Here is a 26,466-nt window from a genome sequence, read left to right as displayed (position 1 = left end):
TAATTTTTTTCACGACAAGGAAAATGGATAGAAAATATTGTACAACTATCTTGCTGTTCCTGATTCAAATTAGAAAAAGGTAAATAACTAATATACGACTATTAATACTAGTACCACATCACTTAAGACAGATGTGCCGGTACAAATGTATAACGATTCTTGGATGTTTTCCATTGTTCTTTAAATCTGAGATTATTTCTCTTAGACAAATTTATTCTAGCTCAACGTTGGCAATATAGCCAATTTTCTTCAAAATTTAATTTATAACAATACAACCAAACCGTCCTCAAAACGTGTCCAAGTTACACATGCACGGCTGCTGGCTCTACCTAGCGCAGGGGTTCCCAACCTTTTGACACTCGCGACCCCTTACCTAAAAGTTTGAAACCCATGTGACCCCCTACTTAGGGCTAACTATCAGCAGCTTAATTTTTCTTTTATTTTCTGTAAAGGAGAGGGAAAGAAACATCTAAAAAATATTTTAAAATTCTGTAATTATTTATTTATTAGCAAATTAATCACATTGGTCCAACCTGAATTCACAAAAAAAACATATGTTTCTTAAAATAATATTAACATAGGTTTGAACAGCTATCCAACCCAGCTAGTGAGATGCCTGGTGTTGCATTTCAGCAGTAAGCTTTGAAATTCGTGGCCGAGCGTTTGTTAAAGCCAGTCTCATGCCATCTTCAACATCCATTCTGTTCCTATTCTTTGTTTTTATATTGACAAGAGTGGAAAATTCTGCCTCACACAAGTAGGTAGAAGCAAATGGAACAAGGATGCGTAAAGCTATCATACTGACTTTGGAGTATGACTGATACATAGCGCACCAGAACTGAGTCACGGATTTCACCTTGAAGAGATCACGAGCTGAATAGTCGTTCCTTAGATCCAGAAATTCATTTTGGATATCATCTGGGATGCTGGATACATCAAGTTCAGTACAAAATGGGTTCCTTACCAGGGCCTCCTGTTCCTGTGATAGCTCAGGGAAGTTACGCTCGACTTCCTTTTCTAGAGGCTGAAGATGTTCGGTAATCTCATCCTTGAGGAACTGATCCAGTTGGATCTAAGACTCATCCGTCACTCCACAAAGTTTTTCAAACATAGCGATGTTTCCAAGATAGGTTTTACGACGCCAGTTCTGCAGTTTGGAAACAAAGGCCCGAAGACTATCTTGAAAAAAAAGAACATGTGTTTCCCTTCCTTGAAGCTTCAAATTGAGCTTGTTCAGATGGTCAAAAATGTCGGCTAGGTACGCAACCCTTTTATTCCATGCTTCATCTTCGAAGTGAGCTATAAGATCTGTCCTTTCTTGAGTCTCCAGGAATAGCTTTATTTCATCTTTCATTTCAAAGACACGATTAATAACGTTTCCTTTCGACAACCAACGTACTGCTGTGTAGAAGAGAGGGACTTCGTGGTCAGCATTCATGTCTTTGCATAGTTCTTTGAATAGGCGAGTGTTGAGTGCTTGAGTCTTCACATAATTTACAATTTTGATTACAGATTCAAGCACTTCCTGCAGAGTGTCAGGGAGAGTCTTACTGGCGAGAGCATATCGGTGAATCATGCAGTGGATGCCCTTTGCTTGAGGTGCTAGCTTCTCCACTCTCGACTGGAATCCTGATTTCGATCCCAGAATAGCCGGTGCCCCATCCGTACAAACCCCACACACGTTTTCCCATTGAAGATCGTCTTGAAAAAAAGTTGAAACTTTTTCCATGACATCATCAGCTTTTGTTGTGGTTTCAAGTGCACTGCAGAATAAGAATTCGTCTTTGATGTCACCTGAATTAATGTATCTCACGAAGACAAGCAACTCGTCAAGCTGAAAGGAGAACAAAGGGGAAGCCTTGATTTCAGTCAAAACCTGTTCCTTCACATCCATAGACATTTTAGAAATGCGCCTCTGTATAGTATTATTTGACAGAGATACTTGCTGCATCTTCTTTGCACTGGCTTCTCCAAGAATAAGATTTACTGCTTTCATCATGCACGGTTCAAGAAGTGTTTCTCCAATCGTGTGAGGCTTTTTTTGTTTAGCAATTTCGAATGCAATCTCATACGAAGCTACCACTACGGCTGCACTCTGCTGCTGAAACGACCCATTTCTATCAATTCTTTAACTTTTAAGACACCGTTCATGCCGTTTGAAGAAATCCAAACCCTTTTTTGCGTGTTCTGGATGTTTCATCTAGAGATGACGCTTGAGTTTTGATGGTTTCATTGACTCTGCACTCAGGACAGCATGGCACAAAACACACTGTGGTTTCTTGATGCCGTCGTTGGCGAGCACAGTGGTGAAGCCAATGTTGAGGTAGCATTCTGAGTATCTGCGCCGTTTAGCTATGGACACAACTCACCTCTACTGCTTACTTATCTCCTTGTTAAAATAAAATAAAAATGTTGAATAATGAACGCTTTGGCAACTGTAGATCTTACACTGACTACTTGTGGGGGGGTGCAGGTAGAGTAATGATCGGGTAAGTATTGGGAGGGAAGGGAGCGTGGTGAGTCGCGCGATTCGTCATCCACCAATCAGCAACGGACATGTGATTCACGTGTCGACAGCGAGCACACACACACTTAATCACAGCTAAACAGACACACAAGCATACGTACATGCGCGTGCACTCACATACTCGCTACTCACTAGTACACACACACATACAGTTGCAGACACATACACATTCACTCACAGGCACGCATACATACACCCTTAATATCACCTAATGATATTGAACTAACGTAGCACACGTTTTGCTTTGCACCGAAACAAAAAAAAATGTAAGAGCATGAAAATGTAATTGATGAAATAAAATTAATGTTATCCCAAGCTACTTCTAGCAAGGCTACGCGACTCTCCTGCCAAGGCTTCGCGACCCACCAGGGGGGAACCCCTGACCTAGCGATCATTACAAACAGATCTTTTACCCCAAACAACATTTGCACTTCTAAATATTAATGCCATTGGACTTTTCTTGGCCTGCATGGCCAAGCGCGTAAGGCGTGCGACTCGTAATCCGAGGGTCGCGGGTTCGTACCCGCGTCGCGCTAAACATGCTCGCCCTCCCAGCCGTGAGGGTGTATAATGTTACGGTCAATCCCACTATTCGTTGGTAAAAGAGTAGCCCAAGAGTTGGCGGTGGGTGGTGATGACTAGCTGCCTTTCCTCTAGTCTTACACTGCTAAATTAGGGACGGCTAGCACAGATAGCCTTCGAGTAGCTTTGTGCGAAATAACAAAAACAAACAAACAAGACTTTTCTTATTGTTAAACTTAATACTGATTCACAGGAGTTTTGATAAGTTTAAATTAAAATCGGTTATTTTATCAAATGAATATTGAAATTTAGGATTATAAATTACAACTACACTTTTGATACCCACACTAGCCGTATTGAAATACATTGTTACTTAAAGTAGGTTTCTTGTGATCACGAAGTACATTCTGTTGAAGACTCCAAAGGAAAAACCTTAACTTTTTTTACATGACAGTCTGATGGCAGTAGTAGTAGCTTGGCCAAATTGTTGCTCTATGAAGTTTGTAGCGATTAGAGGAGCTGGATATCCAACAACCAAACTCTCATTCGAAATGATACTTCTTTTCTCAAACAGATAATTAAAGTAAAACAATACATAAGTTATGAGGACGTCACTCTACGAACCATGAACACATTTCAAAGACGAAGAGAAGTATCCATGATGGTATTTATTAAATTAAACATTTATAGAAATATAAAAGAACGATTCAAAAACTGAAATGTCACAGTAACAAAAAATACATTAACAAAAGCTTACATTACTTGTATTACTAGTTTGTTAAATGATTTATGTTTAAGTTTTGGATGCTATTCTTCTCGGTTTATTGGTAGTTTAACTGAGAAATGGACATGTTAAGATGCTGAGTGCAAGAGTACCTTAACAGCAAATAAAGAGACAGACAAGCGTAAAGTCGGAACACGCAGTTGGTTTGGGTTCGAATCTCCGTCACACCAAACATGCTAGCCCTTTCAGAGATGGTGGAATTATAAAGTGGCGTGCAATACCACTATTCGTCAGCAAGTTGGCACTGGGAGGTGATGACTAACTACCCTCCCTCCACTCTAAAATTGATGAAGAAGAGACGGCTATCGCAGGTAGCCCTTGTGTAACTTTACAAAAAACTGAAAACAAAACAAACATATGACAATATATTTATCCAATGTAACAGTACTTTTTTATATAATTGTTTAATTATGCTGATGGTATGAGTAGCCTAGCCCTCAAAGAACGAGATGCTAAAGTCTTGGATAATTTTTTTTTATATATTCTGTTTTGATGTTGAGGTCCACACACATGTAATAACTACAGAATAAATGCTAGAAATGTAACAATATAACGTATGACCGAACAAAAAGAATTAAGAAACTAAAACAGCTACACGTTTTTTTTAAAACAGATTTGGATTTTTTGTAATAAGTATTTAAAAACTTGAATAACTCTGGTAATTAATTAATTGTTCACGATTATTTTTATTTTGTAGTGTAGATTTTTGAATTAAGTACAATTCTGTACAGTGGGCTGTCTGCGCTTTGACCTCGGCGAGAATACAGTTGAGAACAGCTCTTTTGGTAATGAAATTCAGCTATTATTACATTGTCTAAAGAGTACGTCTAAAACGTATTAACAATAAGTAGTATTGGTAAAATTAAAACACAAGTGTGATTAACAGCAATAAGTACTTTTTCATGTTAACGAAGTGCATCAACTGCTATATACCAATAATAATGAGAGACAAAATATTTCCCAAAACGCCATTTGTATGTCTAGCCTGATACTATATGTACTTCATGTGATTTTTATCAAAGCAACAAAGGAAGCTGCTTTAGACTGATTGAGACAACAATACTTTTTTCAGGTCCGGCGTGGTCAGATAGTTAATACGTTCGACTTGTAATCGGAGGGTCACGGGATCGAATTCTTCCAAACATGCTCACCTTTTCGCTCTTGGGAGCGTTATAATGAAACGTCAATCCCACTGTTCTTTAGTTAAAGTAATGTATAGCCCAACAGTTGGCGGCGGGTGGTGATGACTAGCTGCCTCCCCTCTACTCTTACACTGCTAAATTATGGTCGGCTAGCATAGATACCTCTCGTATAGCTTTGCATTAAATTAATAAAACCAAGAAACAATACCATTGTTACTATTGTTAATCAAGTTTTTCACTTAACAATGTTGCATCAGTTCATGACGTCATTCAAACAAGAATATTTTATGCGCATAGTAACAGCGACACTTCACTTAGAAACGGAAAAGAAAGTTAAATATAAGGCATACAGTGAAAACAAGAATAATTATCCATGGCTATTTTAAGTGAATTAATGTACATTTACATTAGTTTACTGCTTGCTTCATGTTCTTCAGTAGACCACGAAATTATACATGGTTCTACTGTTACAATAATCTGTTCAAAAGATGTTCATAATAAAGAAAGAAAACTAATAAATTGGTACACACCTCTGAATGAAGTAGTGACAAGAAGGGAGAGAATACAAAGGAAAGATGGCGGCGAATTATTGTTGACTGATGTGCAATTTGAAGACGCAGGAATTTACACATGTGGAAATGGTGAAAGCGATTACAAGCATAATGTCATAGGTAAATTAAAAGGTTGTGTTTATTATTTTAGGTCTTATTTTCGTTTATTAAATCATATTAATTTAACAGATATAACATTTAAATCGAAATTACCCTTCTCGATTTTGAATGTACTTCAGCCGTTACCTTTGAATTTGATATTTCGCCAACCATGTGTATTGATTAAAAATGAATTCCCTCCATATTTACTGTTCGGAAGGCATTTGAATTATAGTTTAACTGACAATATTGATTATTAATGTAACCATATGTTTGCGATATTTTTGTTTAAGCTCATTTGAATGCGTTGATTGGAGTTATGCAAAATGTGATTATTCTGTTTTAGTACCTAACAATGTTAAAAGTAAAGATGATGCTCTTCGTCAAATCAACCTCATGAATACAATGTTTTCTTTAAACTTTATAAACCTAAAAATGTAAGGTATCAGAGTGGTGATGACAAGCTGCCTTACCTCTTGTCTTACACTGTAAAATTACGGACGGCTAGCGCAGACAGCCCTCGAGTAGCTTTGCGCAAAATTCAAAATCAAACCAAAAACAAATAACAGTATACAAACCTACGTCAGAGAAATAGGGAGCAACCTTGCGTTATTGAATATAAATACGACTCTGGTCACAACATCCCCTTTCATTCATTTTACATTATATTTACATGAAGTAAAAACCCTCTATAAACAAATAAGCTGGTTCTTTACTGCATCTGTTCGTGAATGGTATTTCAACTCATTTATTACTGGTACGCTTAAACTTTTATATATCAAATGCAGTTCTCAAACCTTCACTCGTACATTGTAAATAATAATTTGTGTTTTTTCTCTATTTTCTTTTCGTACAAATCCTTCAAAACTATCTTAAAAGTTAAATTTGCTCTCGCTAAGACTGGAGAATATTGTGTACATTTAACTACCACAAACACCAGAAGAATTAAATAATAATCTGCTTAATATTTCGTTTCTAACATTTTTTCATGAGCGATTTGGTAACGTAAATATCATTTAATATTCAATAACAAGTGAAAGATACATTTATGTTAAAGCGATTCATTGATGACTGTTGTTTGTGGTAAATCCTGTTATTTTTGCTGGTGTTATTAAGACAAGACTGATTTGGTAAGAATTACCGTAATTCGTTATAATCCAAAGAAAGACTTCGAACCCCCATCACACAAACATGTTCGCCCATTCAGTCGTTGGGGCGTTGTAAAGTGACAGATAACCCCAGTATTCGTTGGTAAAAGAATAGCTAAAGAGTTGGCGGTGGGTGGTGATAACCAGCTGCCTTTCTTCTAGTCTTACGCTGCTAAATTAATGAGAGCTAGCGCAGATAGCCTTCGTGAAACTTTGCGGGAAATTCAACAGACAAATGTATGTAATATAAGTTCAATGTTCTTCAATAAGTGCAAAGTATATGAATTAATGTAAAAATATAAAAATTTCAAGAATTCCAATTTTGGATCAAAAGTGTTGAAGTAATATTCTTTATTATGAATTTACAGACAGTAAAAGTATTTCAGTAATAGTTCTTTTCATCTCACAGAAATTAAAAACGTCATTCTAAAAAAATAAAATAGTTTTTATGGCTTGAACGGTAATGTCGATACCTATCAGGAAACGATACGTTTTGTTTTACATCATGTAATTTTAATAAGATATGAACTATCACATTTTGATATGTTAGGGTTTAACAACTTTAATAAAATTTCTTATTACTACTATCTGCCTATCTCTTAGTACTTTAATTCTCTGATTCGTTAAGGTTATTATTCCATCACTTTTATCTGGTTTCAGAATTTTCACTGGTCTGTTTTGATAAATGATTATTCGAATGTTATTAATTCACCTAAAAATAGAATTTACAATTTGAAATATTCAAGAAATGGAATATCCTCGACAACTGTATTTTTCACATGAGAAAATAAATTTTCGTCTTCAATAAAAACCAGTTCTACCTTGTTGTCTTCACGTCCTAGCAAAATTATTATATTCTGTTTTAACGGATTCTCTCTGTCGGTATTTGGGTAAGTAAAGTTCATACCCTGGAGAGTCAGGTTTTTTATGACCTCTTCCTCCTCCCCGTACTTATGTTCTTGACGGATTGGTATTTATAATGGTAGAACTGGATATTATTTTGATCCTTTTCAGGACAATGTCCATGTATTGTGGCTCACATATAGTGATTATCTTATTCTATCAGCAGAATGTCAAGTTTGTTGGTGGCATTTTTATTATTGTTTAATACATGTATATATGTGTGTGTGTATATATATATGTATTTATTATTATTATTATTTATATATTTTTATATTTAAAATATAAATTAACTGGGGAGAGATTTTTAGGACTAGCTTCAACATGTATGAGATACCTATCTAGTTCGCAGAGTAATTAGTTTTTCATCCAATTCTTATTAAAGTACATTATTGTACTATGTAGGAGTCTATCTGGTAACGGATTCTGGTACACATATTTGTTTGTTTTTGAATTTCGCGCAAAGCTACGCGATGGCTAGCCGTCCCTAATTTAGCAGTGTAAGAATAGAGGGAAGGCAGCTAGTCATCAACACTGACCTCCAACTCTTGTTTGCAAGACACCTTCAAATCATATACTGACACATTTTACCAGCGTAATATTCCCAAAATAACCTGTATTTTCATAACTGACATTAAAATAAATAGTAAAACCAGTTTTGCATTAAACTTTGTCAAATACAAATTTTGTAAGGGAAATACCAAAAGAAATGAAACGTACCTCAAGGTATAACATAATTGATAAAGAGACAAATTCTGTGTGCTTTCATAAAATTCCAAGTTTCCGTGATTAGTTTAATGAGTTGACTCAGTCACTAATTATATAAAGAAATAAAAGTTTGCTGTTAAGAAACCGTTTTGAAGAACGAGTTTATTTTTCTCACGAATCTCGCACTGTGTAAAACTTTATATTCCTATCGGTGACAGTAAATGAGCTAAAAATGATTTAACTTTCTGTTGTTTTCTCCAGTGTATGTTCCAGAAGAAAACCTCACTTGCACTCGAGGACACCGAAGAGATGCTGACAGGTGTTGTAAGTATATATTACACACAATAACGTTAATAGTTTCCATTAAACACAAAAAGATGTAAAACTTTTAATATAATGTAGTTTTGATACAATAAATTTGTTTATTGACAATAAACTCATTGAACGGACTATAAAAATTAACACTAAGTAAATAAATGCTTAACTATGTACTTTTAACGGTTTTAGATCCATGTCCTCCTGGTCATTATGACAATGGATTACAAACTTACTGCCTACCGTGCCCAGGAGGGACTTATATGACATCTTATGCTGCTGACGCCTGTGTAGCTTGTCCTGGAGATAAAATTACTGATGAGGAAGGAGCTGATAATAAAGATCTTTGTAGAAGTAATGGTTTTCTTTTATTGTTTCTCTAAAAGTTAAAAAATGTTTATTTTTGTTAAAGAACATTATTATAATAAGACACTTCTTCATAACTTCCATGGTTTTTAGTGTATTAAACAGCTTTGCTTTTTTCGGAAAAGCTTTTCCAGGAAGTGGGAACAATTGTTGTAACGATTTAGTATGTTATGAGTAGAACACTTGACATTTAATCATAACCGTACTTGTCGAGGCAATAATATAAACAATCTAGAATAACGGCCATTTTCTGTACTTTTACAACATAAGCAATTAAGAAGTCACACAAACTCTCTAGGAACAAAAGTTGTGTTACACAGTGTTATCAAAGTAAAAAATGTATACTCGTTTTATTTTGCTTTGATATACAACTAAAATCATGAAAATTATGAGTAAGTTGAAGTAATGGAAATTAAAGAAAGGACAATATTAATTTTCCCTAAAACAGGTCTGTTTCAGTAACATATATCTGAACATATTTATATTGCATATAACATCTGTACGAATAGGAATATTAATTCACTTCTTTTCCTTATGATTAGAAGACTTTATATGAAGACTAGATTATAAAACACGTGTGAATCAGAAAACATTTGTCAAACTTCTTTGAGGCTTTTGTTGTTCTCTATTTCACTTCCATTTGCTAGCCAATAAAAACATAATATTAACTTTTTAGTAACCATTTCACTCTTTAAAACAAGAGAGCTTTTCAAAATATCACATAAACACAAGTTACACATCGGTGATTATACCAAGGTACAGAAAACATTAAACTAAAACAATAACTGCCTTAATTTAAATAAATACTTTTCACATTCAGACGAAGAATTTCCTTTTCATTTCTACATAAGTTTATAACTCGGAGTTTCATGGTCCCTTTGTGGTTTATCTTTTTTTTTTTAAATCAACACAGGTCTTGGTGAGTGTATCTTAAACTATATCTCATACAGTTTACATAGTCACTTAGTAGTGAGGAGCTACCAGTAGTTATTCATGTATCCTTTTGAATCATTTATTTATGCTGAAACCAGTAGTATTTTGAGTACAGTTTTGTGCCTTTATTTCAATCTTATCTTGACTATAGTTGTAGTTGAGACTTGGTTTATAGCTGTTGTTATATGAAGTTTGTGTTTTTTTGTATGCGAGAACCTTGTAAGTAACATTAGGAAAACTAAGCACAAAAGCTCATAAAATTGTTACATTTCTTAAAATGTTTTTTACAATAATTTCGTGGTGTAAACAAAAAATATTTATAATTTTACAAATATTTATATGCATTACAATTTCAGTATTACTGAGTGTTAAGTTTTGATTACGTTGAAAAATCAGCATCTTAAAATTACACAGTATTTTATTTCACTGTTATAGAATACAAATCACAAAACTGTTAGCACAAATCAGTTACACAGCAAGTAAATGTTTGAGTACAGTTGACTATAATAACATTTACTCAAATTTCACAAAATACACTACCAACACTGCAAATATGTCTTATGTATTTTTTTTCAAAATGTAGAAATTATATTTTTTAGGCTAAAATAACTGATAATTTGCAACAGTACACAAGTTAAGTTTCGTGATGTTGATCATAGATTTTAGATAACAAAAGTAATTAGTGTTCAGGCAATATACACAGGGGCTAACATAACTAGCAGAAGGCTGACTTGCCCCTATGCTTTATTTCATACACTGTTATTGACAACTACATGAGAATGAAAAACAAACAAACATGGAATTCACGTTTATTTTTATAAATTAGAGGTTTTATTGTTTAACAAAAATCAATCTGAACAGTATAACCAATTTAATTTTTATTTGTTATCCATTACTATGAAATACATAAATATATATATTTCAAACTGAACTTTATAATCACTACCTTCAGAATCTAAATGTGTTGTGAAGGGTAAACATAGCAAACAAACTATGTCTTAAAAATTAAATAAAATCATGTCAATGCTTGTTTATGTGGTAAAAAGATATTTCAATCAAATATCATAAAATGCTATTATTCAAAAGGAACGTTAATCATATTTGGGTATTTAAGATGCTGTTTTTGAGAATATCTTTAAAGTTCCTTTTTGTATCCAGGATAAGCCTGAAGGTGTGGAGACTTTAGTATCATTATCTTCTTTCTAAAACACAAAAAGTCGTATCTTAATATTTCTGTATAACTCTTAGATAAGATAGGTAACTTGTGTACAAAATTGTTAATTAAACTACTTTAATATCAATACATGTTACCACACTACATGTGCTTGGTCACTTTGACTGACCTTGTAACCAATAAAGTATACATAACTTTTAATTTAGTAATTGTATCTTCATGATATGTTGTAAACTTTTATATATAAAGTGCTTTGAATAGAAAAGAAACCAGATTTTTTAATGAAGTGTTTTTCCTACACACACACACACACACACTAAATATATCATAGGTGAACAAGGCTAAATTACAAAAACATATTATAGATACTGACAAGTCAGAATGTAAACCTCCAGTCTTCTTGCTTTTCTTACATAGAAAATGTCCAACCTACATGACACATCCCCTCTCACATTATTATTTAAAAAAAAGTCAATAATTCCTTTTGAAATTGTTGTTGGATTATTTCTAACCAACAGAAAAAGAAGAATTCCCTTTACAAGGAACTTTATGTTGGTTATTTCACAATTAGATAATTCAGATAAATGTCTTTTTTTTTTTAACCTATTTACAGTTTCATTAGAAAGATAAAGTTACAGTAATTATAAGACCTCCTACTATAGTAAATGATAACTATTTGTATTATAAAAAAAACATGCATATTTGAAATAAGTACACATTTTTGTGGATAAACATTGTCTCACTTAAAACAAAAATGGTTTAAAGTGCTTCACCTGTTAGCAACAAAATGCCCAACTAAAGATACAAGTACTAACTTTCTTGTTTTCATATATATGTATATAATTTTGTCTTATTCTTTAAGGTTGGTTGGAATGTTGCACTCAGATTCACCCAGAAATATTTGGAAATTCATAAATAACTCTTCAGTGAAAATATCTCATTATAAAATCAGATTTTTGGTGTGCAAAATACTTGTAACATTTAATTAATGCTTTCAAAATTGTAAAGGTATACCTAGTTTATTCAGAGTTATATATTTTGATGGTTACACAATGTGTCAAAATGACCAAAACTGAATTTAGATCTAGCCCACATCTTTTAGTCCATTTATTTTGCAAACCAGACTTGTAAAACCTGATAATTTATTCATTTAGAAAAATAACTTATTGTACTTCCTAAGATGTAGAGTACAAATTAGTGTTTATAAACTGTGATAAAACATGAGTTATTTGTAAAGTAATTAAGGTAGTAAACACCACTCAAACTACATTTCAAAACTATTTCTAAAATATTTTCTAACTGTTTCTATTTTCACATAATAATGCACTTATGGCTGAAAAGGCAAGAATGTTTGGTGGGACAGGAAGTCAAACCTATGACCCTCAGATTTTAAGTCACATGCCCCAATCACCTGGCCATGCTGGGCCTCATTTGTAGGAGCATATTAGAAGAAAAATAATTATTTACTTGATTTATACTTTTAAAATTTATAAATGTATAAATATGAACTTTGAGGTACATAAGAATTTTTTGTTGTTGTTGTTTTTCCACATATTTTTGCATTTTCATTTATAACAACAATAATTAAATCATACATCAAAACTCTTATCCTAGCATGAGTAAGTTGAGCAACAACTGAGAGGAATAAGTTCAGTAAAATACAAAAAGTAACATACATTTCCAGATAATAATTTCTTCCTAACATTATCATGTATAGTCAGTTCCCACAGACTGAAGCAGAGAGCACGTGGATATTGAGTTGAGGTATCATACAGCTTTTCATGACAAAAGTTAATACTTTCAGCCACTTTGACCTTGAACAATTCTAGGTCTCTTTCATATCTACAGTGAAAAATATTTTCTTATGATTATTGATAAGTCTTAAACTAATTTTGTTACATAAAATTGAAAGAAGTACCCAACAGTACTGCAAAATAACAAGTTCAGAAATAATGGAAAAATCAATACTACTTACAAAGGGTATTAAAATAATTACTATTTGTATTAATCAAAATCTGGAAGAAGTTTACGATTTGAGGAATGCATAACCCATCTTCCATTTAGCAATCTTTAGTTGCTGCTTATCTTCAACTCCAGTTATCGCAAAGTTATTAAAATATTACATTTTGTCAAACTAGTTTTATTTTATATGAATAGACAACTACCTAGTAGTGAAACTCACATATTCTTAACTATTAATTTATAAATTAAATACACATTTAACTTACACCTGTGTAAGATCATTACTATTAAGATAAAAGCTAACTTTAAACTTAAAACTCTGGAAATTCATAGTGGAGTAATTATTCATAAAAAAAACAATTAAATTCATTCGGTTTCAAATAGATTTTGATAAAAATTACTTTTTTTTTGTAAGAAGAAGTAATAATAAACAAACTGTACTATTATGGTTATTCAATTTTGAAACCTATTCGTTAACAAACTTTCCTTTACTTACAGGTTAATTCTAATTAATGCAAAGATTTCAATGCTGAAAAATGAAACTGATTTAAACATGTTTGAAGTCATATCATAGTAAATAAATATAACCTATAGAAAATGTATATTCATTAATAAACAACAATTGTGGTGTGGAATATCGATATCAGATCTTTAAAATGTAAAGAAACTGTGGCAATCTACATTCAAGTTCCAAAACACCTCAAGTAAAAATAAGCTGCAGGAGCAGCACATTTACAGGGGTACAGTTTGAATGTATGCTTTAACTACCCTTACTATAAATGATTGTTTAGTATGAGAAAATGTGATTAAGGCTCCAAATACAAATTACATAAAACTGTTAGAACATATCAGTTATATAGAAAATAAATGTTTGAGTACAGTAGACCATAACAAGTGTAACTCACAAAATTCATGAAATACACAACCAACACTGTAAATGTGTCTCAAATATTTTTTTTCGAGACATAGAAATTTTATTTTCTAGGCTAAAATAACCAATAGTTTTCAACAGTATATAAGTTTAAGTTTCCTGATGTTGACCATAGATCTCAGACAACCAAAACAATTAATGTCCAGATGATAAACACAGGAGCTAACACAACTGACAAAAAGCTGACTTATCCCTGTGCTTTATTTCACGTTGTTTATCCTTAGTAAGTACTAAAGTTGAACAATATACAAGAGGGTAAAAATGAAAGGCTTTTCTAATAAACAATATATCTTCTTTTTTTAAGGTATCATTAGATAAAAGTGACAATATGATTTCCTTTATTATTTGTTTTGGTCCAACTATTGTTATAATAAGTTGTTAATGGACAAATTATTGTAACAACTCACTTGTTTGTCTCCAAAATATGTGCATCACTCAAGGAGTATGAAAACACTTTTATATAAAAGACAAAATTTTATATTACTTTTGGGGGATGATATTTAACTCTATGAGACATTATGATGTCAGTTTATTTGACCAACCTTGTAACCATTATAAAATTAGAAAATAATTCTAAATTTCTCCAATTTTCTCTCTGAAATGATTGCAAATTAGAAAACAAAATAAGAAATGTTTATCCTAACTAAGCAGCTTAAATATATATATACACACACACACACACACACACACATGCTGGTATAGTTTGTTTACTGTGTTGTCAATTAGTGCCTTTCTATCATACTGGAAGCTGGATTGCTAACTTCAAGAGGCAAGTTTTCAACTTATCCCAAATGGTAGTACCTTATTTTCCTTTTCTTGCATTACTTCTTTACTTGGGAGAGCAGTCACCTTTCCACATTTTGTCTGCAGGTAGTGAATGGTGATAAAGATGTGAGGCATTGTGGGCTTGAGCACCCACATCTCGTTCTCATAATTTCTATATCTATTGCTACTCTTATTTCTTATGCAAGACTGGAGAATGGAGGTTAAGACTAATATACAGTGTATCCCCACCACAATGTGGGCCCAACTTCTACAGTCACCTCTAAAAACTAGGGTACATCTTATAATCCCACATTATAGCTTGTACTTTGGGATCTTTTCAATTAGTGAAGCATTTTTGTTTATTTATATTTCAGCTTGTTTTCTAAGTTATAACAAACTAATATACACACAAAATTAAATTATTCTATTGCCCTTCAAACCTGTCTGACTAATACTTATGGCATATAAATTGCAACTCACATGGGGAATGTGTATCCCACTTCACAGTACTGAATTACATAACACAGAACTATTCAAGAGCATACCTCATAAACAATTATTATTATTATTACTATTTATTTTAATTTATCAACACTTACATTTTAGTTACTTTTATAATAATAAATAAAAAATATACAGGAAAAAAAAAAAACAAGGTCTGATAGAGGAAAAGCTAGAACAAAGTAGAATGCCAGTCTTAGAACAAAGCTTACTAGAAGTATTAGATATGTGTTGTTGAAATAGAGAATGTTCATACCATAGAAACAATTGTGATGTGGCTAGATTTAAGTGGTTTTAATCACATAACATTATTCAAAATACATGGCTCAAGGTTTAACTCTCTGTATACAGACTGTTCCTTTTGACTGAACTTATAAACACCATGTAACTACGAAACTGTAAGTCTTATAAGTGAATGTACCAGGTTACCTTCATGAAATTTCATAAATTTCTTAGTGAACATTACCAGTCTTTTATATACACAAAGAGTCAACATTTACAAAACTTTTACTGAGATATTCCATGTAATAGGTGATTTTCATGGTAAAAATAAAATTACTATTAATATTAATAATATTTCTTTCACATAATATCTAGAACTTCCCAAACAAACAAACGGGTTTCATTCAAATTCTCTCTCTCTCTTATTTTCTTTATTTCACTATTAACTGTATCATAATAAACCATATCAAAAGTTAAAATTTAAGTAATATAATCAAAAATACTATATTTATTTTAAAAGAGAATTACTTAGTTGATTCTGGTCTATAACAATTATTAATCTTAAGAGCTGTAGGCTTGTTAACTTTTTATAACTTCTCATTTTATTTTGTAGTGTTATTTCTCTTTAAACCATGAAACTTTCAGAGTTTTACATTCAGAAATTAATACAATGCAAGCCAGTAAGGATGGGCATACAATTGGTACACAAAATGCAACTGTATGTTACAATAAATTTATCAGTTTATAATTAAACTTGTCATAAAACATTAGAGTTAGGTCTATTACATTTTTAAACACTACATTCTTTACCCAGGAATTTAAGAAGTAAGACTAAATAACTAATAATTTGCATTTCATATTAGATTACGTTCTTTAGAATTTTTTTATAACAGGAATTTTACCTTATAATAACTAAACTATTATGAATTTAAGTCCTTTTTCAGATATTTATTAGGGTACATATGAAAAGTTCACACACTTATCATAAGTTATGGCATAAGTTAGAAAAGGTCACTTGGGTATAACAAAGTTGAATTAGTTATAATGACTAATAACCACTTGAAGTCAAATTAAGCAAAAATTAACTGATAAATGTTTATCACTACATGTACAATACAGTTATTAGCTTGTAACTTTTTGGTGAAAGTGCACAATTGTTTAAACAAGAGTTTCTATTTCTATTAAAAGGACATACATGTATTTACAAACTGATGCTTCTGGATTCAGTGGATTTTGATTTTCTATTTTACAGAAATTCAACGAGTGTACAAAATTACTTGCCAAATATGACTGACATTTCTTCTATAAAATAGATGAAAGATTAAAGTATTAGTTTTTTAGAACAAATAATTATGTTTATAAATTCACCAGTAATGTGTATCAGTTTTCATAAATGTTCCACAAATCTATCTACCTTTTAACAGTTAAAAATTACACTTTTACTCAAAACAGTATTAATTAATAAGCTTAATATACTAAATCTGAATTTCTTGTTTTGAAATTAGAGGAGCCTATGAAAAACAAAATTCCTTACAAGGAATAAAACCTATAAAACATATGATGAACAACTTCTAATGTTTTAATTATTTCATAAATTCTTCATCAAAAATCTAAACTCAGAATTCAGTGATTTTGTTTTCAACAGTTCAATAAAAATGTCATCATTTAGAAAACTTCATTATTCGAATGTTTTCTTTCTTGATATATGTGTGTGAAATTCACACACACGTTAAATATATACACAAACATACGTACAAATACAACTTTAACTAAGCTGCAGAATCTTTGAAAAATATTACATCAAAAGGGAAGAAAGCATGATTTTTTTAAAATCGTATGTCCATACCATAGGTGAAATATACTTAGAAAAATTTTAGTTTCTTGAAAATACAAAAAGCAAAAAAATAGAACATAGAAGCAAATTTCTGCTAGAAAACAAACTTACAACACTGAGACACAAACCATAGGGTGATCATTATAAAATAAACAAGTCCTGTTACTGGGGTACTAGCAGAAGTAAGACCTAAGCTATTTTCGACTATCTACTCAAGTTAACCTCAATTTTGTTGACCTTGCATGCTTAAAATAAAAAAAAAAGAGAAATGTCTAGAACATCCCACATCTTTGGTGTCTGCAGCTAGAAATAGGAAGGCAGTTGCTCTCTAGTAATATATAAGAACAGAAAAAAATTGTAAAAGGAATAATGATTATAGTATTACACACCAATGGGGAAGACAACAAAGCTGTTCTTGAAATCAGCATTTTCGTCCCCAGCATAATTTTTTGGACAGAAAGACAGATGGTATGGTACCATTATATTAAATCTAAGTTGCGTGTTTTTGTATAACTCCCATCTTCCATTCTCCTGTGCTACTATCAGAGTCTCCTCAGTAATATTACTTAAACAGCTCTAAAAATATCCACATATTAGGTAGGTCTTATACAGGTAACGTGATACAACTAGATTGAATAAAAAGTTAAGGTTTTTTCTTTGGAGTCTTCAACAGAATGTACTTTGTGATCACCAGAAACCTACTTTAAGTAACAATGTATTTCAATAGGCTAGTGTGGGTATCAAAAGTGTAGTTGTAATTTATAATCCTAAATTTGAATATTCATTTGATAAAATAACCAATTTTAATTTAAACTTATCAAAACTTCTGTGAATCAGTATTAAGTTTAACAATAAGAAAAGTCAAATAGCATTAATATTTAGAAGTGCAAATGTTGTTTGGGGTAAAAGATCTGTTTGTAATGACCACTAGGTAGAGCTAGCAGCAGTGCATGTGTAACTTCAATATGCTTGGAGTATGGTTTGGTTGTATTTTTATAAATTAAATTTCGATGAAAGTTAAGCTATATTGCCAACATTGAGCTAGAATAAATTTGTGTCTAAGAGAAATAATCTCATATTTAAAGAACAATGGAAAACATCCAAGAATCGTTATAAAATTGTACCGGCACATCTGTCTTAAGTAATGTGGTACTGGTATTAAAAGTCGTATATTAGTTATTTACCTTTTTCCAAATTTGAATCAGGAACAGCAAGATAGTTGTACAATATTTTCTGTCCATTTTCCTTGTCGTGAAGAAAATTACATTTAATAACAGTGAGTTAGCTTAGATGTTATCATTTTTATGATATGCATAGTTTATAGTGTACATTCGATTAGATTTGACTAGTATGTAGCTAACCTAGTTGCAGCCAACAGTATGCAATATTCCACAGTTAAAATATCTGGATGAGTGCAAAGTGAATTGTTTTAATTTGACTGTATACACAATGTGTAGTTATTCTAAATTTACTGTATACATGACAACCATATATATACCTTTTCATAACTTGTAATGACTACGTACACTACTGCAAACAGTATTTTGCACGTGATTACGTAGCTCAGACTACATAACTTTAAAATTCCAAGACAGACATGTATGTAGTCAAAGTTTAAAATCAACTGTATTATGGTTATCTATTTATTTTCATTTACCTCTGCACAAATAAATTGTGATATTTACAGATATTTACAACTATGTTATAACAATAACTTGACACACATAAATGTACAGTTATAGTAATATTATCTTACATGGCATATTTTAAACTTGAAGTGACCTAAATAAATCATCTTATTTAAGGCAAAATGAACATTAAAATTTTAGCATGTGCATAAGCTCTTAACTTTAGGTTTAAGTTAGTTTTACTTCTGTTTAGCAGTGTTTTGACCAGAATTGTATATTTCTACTAAATAGGTTTGCAATATATTTTTATGTAGAATGAGCAGGCTTGATAAATTGTGACCTCCAAGTCATTTGTTAAAAGTGGTATGGGGTATTATCCATATTAATGTTCAGAACTCTGTTATTTCTTGTGAGTGTGTTTAACTATTGGTTATTGTGGAGGAGTGAATTTGAACTTGAGTACGAAAAACAAAACAGGTTATGTTTACTGTAATATTCTAGATTGCAGTAAGAAATAGTGTGTTATAAGGAATTTTACAAAATCATACTGTTTACTAAGATTGTGGGAGTTTTAATATTTTCTTACAAAACAGTAAGAATGTTACTATATTTTGTTTGAAATTTTTCCAGTATCTTTTGCTTATAATACTGTACTGGTATTTCTCACTTAATATTTTCTTTAAATGTTAGCTGTGATTAAGTTCTTGTGTGCCATTCTTTGTATTACTTTTATATTGTTTTAATAATTTAATATTGCACTTTTTGCTGTTTTTTTTACCTCATGAATTGTTTGTTCTGTCTTACTGTATGGGTATTGTAGTTTGTAATTCAGTCTACATATTGCTTGCTGTGGGTGAAGAAGTGCCTGCTTCAAGTTTTTCCATTTAAGAACTTTGTAAAGATTTATACTTAATACTATTCTGTTTTTTCTCAAAGGTAATTTTTTATAGGAACATTAAATGAATAGCAGTAAAACTTGTTAAACAGTTAACTTTCTTATAATTTTATATTTAAGTGGAAAAGAAAAACTATGCAAATTTTAGGTGACTTGAATCTTGATTGTCCAGGAATTAGTTAAAATGTTAAAAATAATTTGGGACAAAATTGAGATTTTGTGTTCAGAACAAGATTTAGTGTGAACAAAACTGTATTTTTCTTCTTTACAGAACTATAAGATTTTAAGCCTTTTTCACTGTGTGAATGGCCTTCAAGTTCAACTTTCCAGCTCCTCGTCGTCATGTCAGTGAGGCTGAACAAGATTAATGTGAAGAAACCTGTGAAGGAAGAATCTGTCCATCAGAAGGAAAGGTACCAATAAATTCTTCATGAAAACTCTAAACTCAGAATTCAGTAATTTTGTTTTCAACAGTTCAACAAAAATGTCATCTTTTAGAAAACTTCATTATTCAAATGTTTTCTTTCTTGATATATGTGTGTGAAATTCACACACATGTTAAATATATACACAAACATACATACAAATACAACTTTAACTAAGCTGCAGAATCTTTGAAAAATATTACATCAAAAGGGAAGAAAACATGATTTTTAAAAAATCATATGTCCACACCTTAGGTGAAATATACTTTTATTTTAATGTGGACACTGGTGGTGTGAGGTTGCCTGGGCAGAAAAGAAAGACTTCTGCTATTGTGGACTGTTCTACAATTTGGAAAATAAATGTATCCTTTGAGGGAACACCAGCCACCTGGCAGGATCATGTATGAAGAAAGGAGAAACAAATTTACACATTTCTACTGGTGGGTTGACTGAAATACAGCAACTAGTAGAAGTCAATTTCTCATGGAAAACAAAATAACTAGACAGTCAGGAGAAGAAGAGACATCTATATAGAAAGTCATCTACATGTCCATCTGAAGAATCCTATGCTATGGCCAACAACAATGGGAAAGAAGAAAATGAGAAAAATTATGAATACAAAGAAATAAATAACCTGTGAGCACTCTCCATCAAGAGTATAGATAATATACGTTCCGTCATTAAGTGCTTTTATCTCAAGAAATTTTTTGACCAGCGGACGATTCGACTCGGGAAGAGTAAACCCTTTCATGGACATTCAACGGAAGTCGCCGTGTCTGTCAACGACTGGAACCCTGCTCCCGCCGGCGGGACTTGCCGACCGTGGCCACTGCTAGCCAGAACAGTTGAATGACTCATCCATTAGACCCTTGAGTAGGAGAGAAGAAACGAATCCCAAACAAGGAAAATGAGAGGTATCAAGATAGGAACAGAACTCGCTGTTATGAAATATAATATACTACAAACAGGACTCATCCAAAGAGGCAGAGAGGACACCTCACATCCTGAACAGGCCAAAGGAGGTGACTTGGGTCTGAATAATCATATAGGTGAGAGAAAAAAAGGAATAGAAATAGAAAAGAAGGAAAGGTTATTATTTATTACAAGTGGCAGAAGACTGAAGAAGGAAATACTAGTCCAAGTACAGAAGTGAATAAATATCTTGAAAAAGGATGCGAGAGCCATCAATAGCACAAGTATCTAAACAATGGTGACCACAAATAAGGACAAACTAAGATACAAAAGTGATACAGAAAGTAAAAATCCAATGGCATGAATGGGGCATGCAAACCCACATTATGGATACAGTCCAGTATGGAAGTTTGTTTGTTCGTTTTCTGAATTTTGCACAAAACTACAGTAGGGCTATCTGCACTAGCTGTCCCTAATTTAGCAGTGTAAGACTAGAGGGAAGGCAGCTAGTCATCACCACCCACAGCCAACTCTTGGGCTACTCTTTTACTAACGAATAGTGGGATTGACTGTTTCATTATAATGCCCCAACAGCTGAAAGGGCAAGCATGTTTGGTGCAACTGGGATTCGAACTCAGAACCCTCAGATTATGAGTCGAACGCCTTAACCCACCTGGCCATGCCGAGCCCATATGGAAGTTAAGCAAGGAAAATGGTGAAGAGGGAAAGAGCAGAACCAAGTGAAAAGAAGAAGAAAAGGTAAAATTCACCAGAAAGTGCTGCCCAATAATCAGCAATGGTGGAGACTGACAAACCATGGTTGAGCATTCAATTAATAAAAGGCAGAAAGTTGGGGCATAATAAAACAGTCAGGAGAAGAGGAATGGTGGATGGCTCAACAACAAAATATCACCACAGTCATACCGAGATGGACAAAATTGGAAGGAAATAGGAGCTTGACAAGAAAAGGTTACATGATATGAAAATCTGTCTCGATGAAAAATACAAATTTCACACGTGATGGAGGGATACTCTTTTATGAAAAAGAGATGCATGATACTGAAACAAAAGTGAATGGATATTTGGTATACAAAAGGTGTGTTGATACCAAGTGATGAAGCAGAGAAAACCAAGATTAAGTTCGTCACAGTAGGATTTCAGAAGGACTTTCATGGATCAAGTTAAAGACCCAAAGGTTTAGTGGAAGAGAATTGTAGGCAAAAGGTATATTTTCCAATAGAAAACACTAATCCTGGCTAAGAACTTTGACAGACAGAGCCACAGGATGGGGAACACAAGAATAAAAGAGATGAAGACTGGAGTAGAGAGGACTGGCAAAGGTGTCATGAGGGGCATACCCAAGCATGAACAAACTCAAAAAGACCATGGGAGAGAAGAGATCACACCATGGGTAGAAACATAACCTGGCTGAGACAGGCTGTCTCTCACAAGATACACAGTTCCAGGCACATAATAAGGAACAAAAGTTAACCCTACAGGAATAAACCCAGAAGGATACAGTCCAATGCCCAAAAGCAAAGGGACTAGAATATATACTCCCTTAATAGTAGGTGTAAAGATAACTGTTGATGCATCAGAGTGGACTGTTGACTGTGTGATCAGCCAGAAAAGGAAAGATATAAAATGTTCCAAAGAAGAGTGAGTTAAGGTGATCAGTCATGCTGCATCCTAATGCCAGAGATCATGTCATACAGAGATGCACCTCAATCCAAGAAGAAAGCATTGGTGAAGAGATAGATGTGGTTTAGAAGTTGGTAAGGAAGGGCCATAAATACTTATGGTCCATTCAAAATGACAATTCCTTGTGAATGTGAGAGAGGAAGTTCACAAAAAAGAACAATGGAACCTAAGAAAAATATTCCTTAGATCTGTACGATCCATTGGATGAGATTAACATGTGCAAATCTCTATGAAATTAGGGGTTTCAAGGAAGTCAAAATCCCAAAAAGCAAAAAAAACCCTCATGCAAAATGACAATGAGAAGTGTAAGTCCTAGTGTCCAGATACCCCAAAACCCACAAGCAAAAAGAATGAAATAAAAAAATACCAACAATACCATATATTAAGTGGGCATGAAAAACGACTTGGATATCCTGACTAGTCACTCAAACTAAGTGGTTTCCTGGAAAGAAACTGAAGTGTGAGAAGAGGATATTACCCAAAAGTGGGCCAACAAAAATCAATCATCTAGAAAATAAAATGACAGTCCAAGGACAAATGAATACAAAAATAGCTAATGCTGTGCCATGGAGAACAGCAAGGAATTGAAAGATGCAAATCTGATAGACAGAAAATAGAAAACACAGGGAGGATGGATTAACAGCAATGTGTGAAATGGTATCTGACATGATAACCAAAGAAACTACAGACCAGGTAAAAAGACCATACAGAAAGTCATAGAAAAAAAGTGGGAAAAGGAGCAAAGAAAGATGGGGAAAGAGAGGTTATTGAAAATGAGTTCAGCTAGAGGTAAGGTGGAAGAATTGGGTGCCTAGAGTACCATACATGACAATAAAATCACACTGTCAAGATAAGCAATGCACCAGCTGTTAGGTAATGGAAGGAGAAAAAAAAAGCTCTAGAACTTGGAATGAGAAGGTTTTTGATAAATTTATCATACATGGAATAGGAATCAAAGAACAAAATTAAGAGAAAAAAAAACATGGGAAAGTAATAAGGATATAAATAATATAACTTCAAATCAGGTCTCCAGTGAGAAATGAACACCATCAACAATGGCTACCTAAAGAAAGTAATCCAGACAAAGAGAAAGGTACAGTAAAATGGAATGCAACTTAACTCAACAAGTCCTAACAAAGGGAAACAAAGTAAGGAGGGACAGAACAGAAGTGAAATAGGTTAAAATGGCAAAGAGAAAAAATATAAATTTCTGCACAAAACTTCTCTAAAGCATGGTGAAATGCCTCAGACAATATATGGAGGAAAGACAGGGGTAATGAGAAAAAGATGAAAATGCAAAAATGGGGAACCAGAGAATCAAGTATAAAGCAAGTGGTTTGATCCCAAAGCAGACCAAATAGATAACAAAAGACAAAGAATCTAGAAAGGACAAACATCTGCAAGTCAAGACAAAGTATCACAAATAAAAGCAGGATGAAACATCTGAGTGTGATAGGAAAAAAAAAATTTATAAGAATGAAGGAAGAAAAACAAAATAAACTTCAAAAAATAGGTTCACAAAGTGAAAAAAGAATATTACAGGATACAGGTAGAAAATTAGGAAATGAACACACATGAGAATGAAATCCAAAAGAGAACTGGACATTCTACAAATGGTAAGACACTACTCAAAGCAAATCAGGTTGCATTTGAAGTACAATAAGCCATACCTGACTGGGAGAAAGAACATTAGGTGAAGGGACTGGGGTAAAGGAACCAGTAAACCTGTGGTAATCCATAGCATGTTGAACAAAGGCTGCAACATTCTCAAAAGTAAACAAGTCTCCAAAAGCCAGAATATAAAATAAGGGCTGAGTGTAACATCATCAATAAGTATCAGTTACATTCAGTTGAGAATTCAAGACAATAATTAACACTTTCATTACAAAACTATAGAAAACAAAAACCAAGGTTTCATTAACCAATGTAAATCTCATCAAATTGAACACAAATTTGAAACTTCAATGCCAAGGAAAAGAATGAAGTTATCACAAATGCAAGTGCACAGAGGGAGTTAGTACAAATGGAGATCACGTTACCCTGCTACTGGTAGAGGGCTACCATTGCATGATTATGTCATCATGCACCAGCACAGTTCATGTTAAATATGAGAATTTAAGTAGGAATTAGCACAAGGCTAGTAGCATGCAAATCTCACAAGCAGACATGTAAAGGAAATGGCATTCTTGTGCAAGTAGGTGAATTATTATTTTGGAATTATATAAATATGTTCTATACGTATTATACAACAATTTAAAATATTCAATTACTGTTTTATTATTAAAAACCACTGAATATCAATTTTTGTACAAACTCGTTCATACTAAATGTTAAGGATGGAATATTACTGATATTAAAATATCAAAGAAGTTACAAATGTATAGCATTATTTGGTGAAGGAAGCCCATATATTTGAAATCATTCCTTTTATCAAATATATTAATTCCCTTAATAACCAGATCTAAATAATGTAGTTCAGTGTCTGATATGGAAATACTTTCAATTTGTAAAACAATAATAATGGCTGTATCTTAAACTTACCTCCATTTCTGGAATCCTCTCTTTACATCTAGTTCTCCAGTTTCAATATTTATTAAAGGATGAAAAACTGATGGTTCAAAAACTATTAGCTGTAAGAAAATAATATCAAATTTTAATACAAAATATATTTCAATTTCAATTTATAAGTACGGATTAGGTTGGAAAGAAAATAACGTTTTTTTATGTTGTTCTTTTTTCCATAAGGTTGTGATTGAGTTTTGAGGAAAACAACTTGCAAATGTTTGCTTTTTTCTCAAAGAAAATGTATTAATAAGTCTTACTTCTTACTTTAAGTTAATTGCTAAACATTTAGAACAAAATTTTAACCTATAAAAACCTAAGGAATAGTTTCAAAAGAGGTGCTGTATGTTACATGAACTAAAAAAGGTTTGAAAGCTTCAGAGACTACGAGAAACACGTGTACAGTTTACAGATTGTTCAGGCAGAACATTCATGATGAAACTTTGTAGAATGGATGGCAACTGCCTGTTGCAAAGACAAGTGTACATTCTTGAAGTGTAAGTTAATAATCAACTAGACCTTTCTTACCATCAGTTTTACTATAATCATATTCAATACACATGCTCTGCCTGTAACTTAGTTGTTGTTCTAGTGGCTGGAGTCGAAGATATTCTCCTTTTCGTGGTTGTTTGTTTTTAATTAATTTGTCCTGATAGAAAATGTAGGACAAAAACTTAATACAATTCATCATACGATAAAATGAATATTTTATTAGTTTAAGAAAGAAATGTTAAAACTAAACCGTCCTTTCACTTTTAAATCTGATGTAAAATATCTACATCACGAAAACTTCAGATTTTTACTCTCTCATGAACTACATTTTTCAGAAAAACAATTTTTGACTAATAGCAGTACTGATGCATAGAGCAGAATAATTCTAATATTTTAACTACCAAAGATTGCCATCGTGCTATTAAACAGAGGAGGATAGATTCAGAAAATCAGATGCTTCATTATAA

At 32.6% G+C, this 26,466-nt stretch overlaps 1 protein-coding gene across 24 annotated transcripts in view; it reads right to left on the bottom strand.

Annotated features, from left to right (window-relative positions):
• The window catches only part of LOC143232471 (AKT-interacting protein-like), a 65,666-nt gene that overhangs the window by 11,210 nt on the left and 27,990 nt on the right, over positions 1–26,466 (bottom strand). For 10 of the 24 annotated variants that reach the window (XM_076467983.1, XM_076467975.1, XM_076467979.1 and 7 more), the window contains 3 exons: positions 25,487–25,575; positions 12,846–13,011; positions 10,396–11,197 (listed from right to left, as the gene is read on the bottom strand). In XM_076467983.1, coding sequence (XP_076324098.1) covers positions 11,105–11,197; positions 12,846–13,011; positions 25,487–25,575 — 348 coding nt within the window. In that variant the 3' untranslated portion in view covers positions 10,396–11,104. Of the gene's footprint in view, positions 1–10,395; positions 13,012–13,144; positions 15,006–25,486; positions 25,576–26,466 lie in introns of those variants that run through there. The other 14 variants (XR_013017543.1, XR_013017544.1, XR_013017545.1 and 11 more) reach the window with 4 other exon arrangements.

Source organism: Tachypleus tridentatus, chromosome 11 (genome assembly GCF_004210375.1).
Source record: "Tachypleus tridentatus isolate NWPU-2018 chromosome 11, ASM421037v1, whole genome shotgun sequence".
Taxonomy (NCBI): Eukaryota; Metazoa; Arthropoda; class Merostomata; order Xiphosura; family Limulidae; genus Tachypleus; species Tachypleus tridentatus.
Note: the sequence above shows the minus strand (reverse complement) of the source record. Positions and strands in the feature narration are given on the sequence as shown.